General features: G+C 38.2%; 1 protein-coding gene across 3 annotated transcripts in view; it reads left to right on the plus strand.

Moving 5' to 3' along the window:
• Positions 1 to 3,170, plus strand: part of LOC309884626 (uncharacterized protein) — a 32,496-nt gene extending 29,326 nt beyond the window's left edge. For all 3 annotated transcript variants that reach the window (XM_082773722.1, XM_082773724.1, XM_082773723.1), the window contains one exon: positions 537 to 3,170. In XM_082773722.1, the coding sequence (XP_082629848.1) occupies positions 537 to 1,274 (738 nt within the window). In that variant the 3' untranslated portion in view covers positions 1,275 to 3,170. The remainder of the gene's footprint in view (positions 1 to 536) is intronic.
• Positions 3,171 to 6,879: the final 3,709 nt, after the last annotated feature.

A 6,879-nucleotide genomic window follows, 5' to 3' on the forward strand; every position in this document is an offset into this window, starting at 1 on the left:
GAGTATGGGGTGGTCAGGTTTTGTGCCCTATCTGCTTGCTGATGGGCCATGTTTTCCCCTGGCCTCACTGCTTTGCCTCTCCAACCTGTAAACGCAACACACTTTTCAGCCCATCTTGCTTGGTGCATGGGAAACTCTTTTGCCTAACCATATTGTAATTTATTCAAGCATTCCTGAAGTGCTAAAAATCTGCATTCATTGAATTTTCCAACATATTCCCTTTTTCATGGTTATACTTTACATTAATTTTGACATATTACTATTGCATAACAAGAAGGCTATAGTTGTGGGAGGGATATGTAGGTCTCACTGATGGTTATCAGTGAACAGCACTTGTTACAAAGTTAACAGAGGATATTCATTTTTTTTAGGGTAATAACATAGGTTTTTGCAAAAGAAAGCATATTACCTCTATCTTAAGGAGGAATTTTAACTTTTAGTGCCTTTGGGATTGATGTTTCTTAAGAAACATCAATGTTTCTTTTCTGATGTTTCTTTTCAAAGCACATCTACTAATTTATTATTATTTTGTACAGGCTTTTCCTACAGCTGCAAGAACCCAAGGTGTTCCGACCAGAAAGGTGATTTCTGCCACTGAGATAGAAGGAGCTTCAGAGCCAGTTTACTCTGATTCATCTGCCAGCAATGCCTCATACCCCCTCACTCTGTCTGCACAAAGGCAGCGGAAGCTAAGCTCCTGCAACTTGAAGAAATCCAGGTTTGGGAACCCTTACTTTGGATTTTTAGCTGGTTCCCCTGACAGTAAACGTGTGAGGTCCTTGGATCCCTCAAGACATCTAGGGGCAGTATCGCCAGTTAACAGCCAAAGCCCCGCAAATACTCTAGAGAGCTCCAACGCCCTGAAAATCAACTTGGTCAATGGTTCAAAAACAAAAGAGCTTGTGGTAGAAACAGATAAAAACAAACCAGTTTTTGTTATTTCTGAAGAAGGAGATGATCAGCAGCCTCTGGTCTTAGCAGAACATCTTAACCAATGCGGAGATCATCTCTCTGAGCAAAATGCTGCGTATGCACCAGCTGTGCCAGACAAACAGCCTGTGGTTCTGACTGCTGAGGGCAACAGTTCTGCCACGTTTATGTCAAATCTTCCATTTTGGGCAAAGTCTCCTGGTTTATACAAAGGTCAGGTGAAGGCCCCTAACTCTTCCAGGGACCAGCAGAGCTTGTCGGCAGTAGATGCTAATACTAGTGCGACCTCACAGAACTTTGATACCCTAGCTGCTCCTCCAGTATGTGAAGCCTCAGTCCAATGATGCTCTCAGAAAGACTGAACCATCAGTTCACAAAAACAGAGGCAGCAGGCACGTGATCTGAATGGAAGTGGTACCAAGCATGGCAGCCATACGTGGACATGACTTTTTTAAGAGTAGTCTTTGCTTCCCACCCGTTGGCTTTGGGATTATGGCTATATGTACCACACCACAGCACAAATGCCATCTTCCCTTTTGCTCATTAACAAACCTATTCTTCTGCATGGAATTTTGATGTGTTTTATTCAAGGAAGCATTCTCTGAAAAGGTATTTCACACTGCAGAAAATCTTTTCTGGAATGAGACATGAAAGTCATCTGAGACAGTTACATCATGGTTTATATCTAAAATGTAAATCAGTCCTCTGTCACTGTGGTACCACTTGAGTCTTTCTGTTAGAAGCTATGAGTTAAATTCTGCTCGTAGGTATGCCCGTACAATTCAAGCCTTGCCAAGCCAAGGGTAAGAATTCAATCATGCATGTCTGCATACTGTTTTGTAAACAATTTTAAACATTTCATAACTTCTGCACTCTAGCTCAAAGTTTACCAAGCATTAGCATTTCTAGTATTAAAGACCATGAGTATCTCATATCCTAACTCTTTAGAGTGCAGACAAGATAAGAAAGTCTGACTAGCTTTATTTTTGTTAGATCTACATAGGCTTAAACACTTCAGTCCACTATGTTTTAAGGTGACTCCTCATGGCAACAGGAGCATGTGTACAAAAACACTGAAATACTCGCTTGGAATAGCCTTCAGTACCCAACACTTGGATATTTGCAGCTGCTCTGATCCTATATCCACCAGCTATTTATTACTGGTAACGCACATTGACTAGAGAAACTATTTCCCTTCCTTTAGCAGGCAAGACTTAAAAGACAAAATTAAGTGTGGCAAACTCTGAGTGCTCATTTTCTTTAAAAATGAACTAGTAAGTAGCTGTGCCCCCCAACCACAAATTCAGAGCATTCAGTAGAGCACTGAACCAAAGGGAAGCCTGCTTGTCCTATTACCTTTAATAACCCAATCATTATTTTAATGCCTCCTGGTGATATTTCTCCGTCTTTTCAAGAAAATCCTGAACATTCAACTCTCAACTTAGAATTATTTTTCTTTCTTAAATGAAAGAAACCTCTACAAAGCTGTATTTTGCAACTTAAATTATTTTTACTTTCTTAAATAAATAAATAAAAATCCCTATAAAGGGGATTCCTGTATTTTGCAGCTGACGCAGGACACTGTTTTAAGGCAACAGTAAGTCATAAAACAGGTGCCAGAATGAAATCTCCCATACAAGTCTTCTCCTATATTAGCTACACTGTGCATCGAGTTATCTTAATCCTTCTATGTGAAGGCATTTAAGTTTGATTCCTGGGACATTTAACTGAATTATTTATGATTTCACCTGCTATTACAGCTTCCATTTGCCACGTGTTAATGTCTGAGATATGCAACACAAGATTGTAGGTTTTGCCTAATATTTTGTATACATGTCTATGTAGACATAAAAGGCTTGCATCTTGTAGCAGTGAAAGCAAAAACCATATATGCCCTTCAGCAGTTGACTCAAAAATGAACAGCAGACAGATGTCAGCATTTATTATTACCAGACTGTGTTGAGTAGTTTTGAAGCACAAGAGTCTGGCTCCAAGTTTTGTTTTGTTGTTTTTTTTTTTTTTTTTTTTTTTTTCTTCTAAATTAATGTTACATGAATCAAAGGGAAGAGTTAATATATTTATGACAAAAAAATATTTAAACATCTACAGTACTCTAATAACTTCCACAATGTTAAATTCATACACATTGTAAATCAGAGCCAATGCTACATTACTTATTATATTTCTGGAGATTGAATTACTAAAATCTACTTTGGAAAAGTATTTGTGTTCCGTTACTGACAGCACCTACATGTGAAGGGCTGGGAAAAGTGACTTTTTCAATAAAAGAGTGTTTAACTATTCATTTCTGCAATGTAATGACACAGTTTATTTTGCTGAAATACTAAGTTGTATATGCCTTGCCCCAGAGTACCGGGCCATCTCATGATGTACACCAATACAGTAGCCCAACTGCAGCAGTTGCTGCAATGAAATGAGCACAAAAACCGCTGCATCCCTCAGTCCAGTACTAAAGGTTTAGATCCTGGTTCCTCCTCTGTAACTCAGGTAGGTAACGAGGGGTTGTTTACATGGCCTTTCTTTACTACCTACCTTTGGAACCAAAGGCTCTCCTCTTGAACAATACGCACTATTGAACAACGCTACTCGTTCTCAGAACAGGGGGGGCAGACATCCTACACTATAGATGAGACCTTACACCCCTGAAAGATAGCAAAGCCTAATGCCAAACCAGCACCCGCTGCAGATGCACAGAAGACCACCCCCTCCCTCCCTCCCGGTCAACCCTGATCAGCCAGGAGCACAGCATATGGGAGACTTATGCTTAAATTCTTGACCTGCCTTTTGAAGTTCCTATTATTTTTAGGCAGGTCACCGAAATGCACTGCTAAAGAGGTACTTGCATTTCGTACCTTCAAAGAACAGGAAATAGATTCTCCTACTCATAGAGCAAAGAGGAAATATTTTGAAGTTCTCCCCACCACACCTCCTCCCCCCAGCTCTGGGTGGAATAAAGTGCTTTAATGCTTCAGTGCTTTAGAGCTGTAAATATTGACTAGGATTAGTTCTTAAACAGAAATGTTACTGTGCCACTTAGTTTCCTCCTAACAACTCTATTACTTTTGAGAGATATTCTGCAACTTTTTAATGATAGAAAACCTCACAGCTCGTGGACCTGAGATGCAGTTTTACCTTTGTGGTAACGCAGCCATTTTACTGTGCTATTTTGCATACTGTAACTAAGCAGCAAATGGGATAAGCATGCTAAACACTTGCTGAAGAGGAAGAAAAATTTTCCTGTTCAATTGTGAATGAAATTATATCTTAAAATGTTATAGATCTAACAAAAAGTTTTTTCCCTCCCCCCACTAAAATTGGATTTGAATAATGTACACTTAAAAAAAAAACCAAACCTCTGTAACATGCTGGGCACTCCCTCTAGCCAGTGTGTTACGTAGATTGAATAGAACATTAAAATAAACAAGCAATGAAAACAAAACAACTCCTCCCCCTGAACCAGAACTGTGGGCATTTTCCCCCCCCTCCCCTTTTTTTTTTTTTTTTTTTTTTTGGATTGTTGGAAATAGAGATTCAAAATAAAAGCTTGAAGCTATACAAGCCGACAAGAATCCTGTGTGCCAGGTGTTGATTTTTTTTTGCTGTCAGGCAGTTAAAATGGTTGAGAACGGAGGCTCAGTGGGAAGAACTGAAAGATTAACCATGCAGCTCATGCATCCTCACCTCCAGGATACAGACTAACATTCAGCAAGACTTTGGTTAAAGCAGAGCACTGTGGTTGGTTTAGGTAGTACCTAAGCTACTGTCACTATGTAGTTTGGGGTGTGGTGGCAGTGGAAATAAAAATAAAAATTAATTTATAACTTGTTAGCAGAAATATGAGCTGAAGTTTCCTTTCAGGAACCTACCTTTTCTTTAAGAGCAGTTGGTTATAAAACATCCTACTCTTAACTGTAGTTTGTTTTTTCCCCCCCTCCACAAGAAGGGCGCATGAGTCATAACTAAACACATTGGGTTCAACTATTCCAAGCAGTCAGCTACTAGATCTTATTCTACAGAATTGAAGATTAATTTGGATTGCAAGGAAAAAGATAAGTCCTAAGCCAACACTTACCTAACGAAAGCGAGCAACTGAAACTCAGCAGGACTGAAAAGAATACCCAACAGAGACCAAATCTAGCTTCAACATATATTCATGGTGTGTCTAGAAATGTCTTTGATGTTAAACCTCATATGGCACACTTAGCATTTTTTATAATTCATTTCCTGTGGAAACTAATGAGCTTAAGGGTGAAATTACCTCATTGAAAGTCAAAATGGTGAAGTGTGAAGAAAAGAAGGATGACCTGAAAAGCAGATTTAGTAGCAATCTTTGCATATTAAGCATTGCTATGGGAAATAGTATAATTAGTTTTCTTCAGAACTTATTCCTTGGAATTGTGTAAGTGGTATTTCAGCTCCCAAACATCATGCAGAAAGAATGTTAGATAAAATAGGTGGAAAAAATGCAAAATCCCCACACATTCTTTTTAAAACCAAAAGATCTTTTTCCTAGCTTCCAGTAACACGGAGACTGTTGGTTTATTTTTAGAGGGCAGACTGTACAAAATAAGGCCCCCTTCCAGCAGAATTTTGTAAGAGACCATAAAAAAAAAAATCAGAGCATAATTTAGAATGGAGCATTCTCAACCGCCTAACTCCTTGTACTTGAATCACTTACTTCCCTAAGCTCTTGCTGTAGGCTAAGCCATCTGCACTACACAATTCTACCAAAGATTAGAAATTGATATAAAATGGATGCTTTTTTTTTTTTTTTTGGTGAAATGAATGAGCTAATGCTTGACCTTCAATACCAAGCTTCTATTAATTTCAAAGAAAACAGTACAGAGCTTAAACACAAATTATCCTACAGAGTTGCTGATACTTAAGATACTGAGGACTCTCAGATTAAAAGCAACTGTTGAGATTAGTATTTTGTCAGCTACATGTATTGCAGTTGCAAAAGGCCGTGTTTTTTCTCATAAGTTTGATACCCTTTTCTTTATGGAAGAAGAGCTATGAAGTGCTTATGTTGTGCCAACACTGATCACTTGGCAAGGCATTACATCTAAAAATCAACAGCATCCTCTTAAACTAAATTAGTTACAGGTCATTTGGTGCTATAATGGAGCATAAAATACTTAAAACCACAACTATAAGTACAGGACAAATGAAAACCATTAAAAGACTTAAGGTCTATCAGTTTATCTTTAAAACATACAGAACAACGTAGCATTTTCACTCTTTTATTACTTAACCGTGAGTTTGAGCCTCTTTTAAACTTAGTCTGAAGAACAACCGACACTTGGGTTAAGAACAGCTGTACAGATAGGCTACAAGTTAAAGACACCTAGCTTCAAGTGTGGGAACAACAGCAGCGCAAAGAATCCTAGAATGCTAAGCTGCAACTTGAAGTTCAACTATTCTGGCCTCACTGTCTGTAGCATCATGCAGAAAGAACTGCAGACATGTCTTTCTATTTCCTCTGCAGGAAAATAGTTCTATTTTAAAAAGTCCCACTAATAGCAGCCACTTGAAATCTTATCATTTATATGAATTAGATCACTGAAAATCCCAAAGGTATAAAGATTAGCACAGTATGACACTCATTTTCTCTAGTCTGCTGTTAACATTGGTAGTGTTATAATGCTGTTATAATGCTTGCCATGTCAGACTCTACAGTGTAGCAAGATATTTAAGTTGTATGCACTTTTTTTGAAAGTGAACTTTTTTTCCTTACTAGCATCTTGAAGTCACCTTGTTTGCAAACATTTAACTTTTTAAACTTACATCATTTGCTACGAATCCTGTAGATCTGCTAATGATCCCATGTGGTATAAACTTTCAAGTGTCAGATTGAGTTTCTTCGATTGACAAAAAAAACTCATGTCATTTTCAGTTACTACAAGTTCAAGGAAGATACTTCATTGT

The sequence above is a fragment of the Aythya marila genome, assembly GCF_965140915.1.
Source record: "Aythya marila genome assembly, chromosome: 17".
In the NCBI taxonomy this organism is placed as follows: domain Eukaryota; kingdom Metazoa; phylum Chordata; class Aves; order Anseriformes; family Anatidae; genus Aythya; species Aythya marila.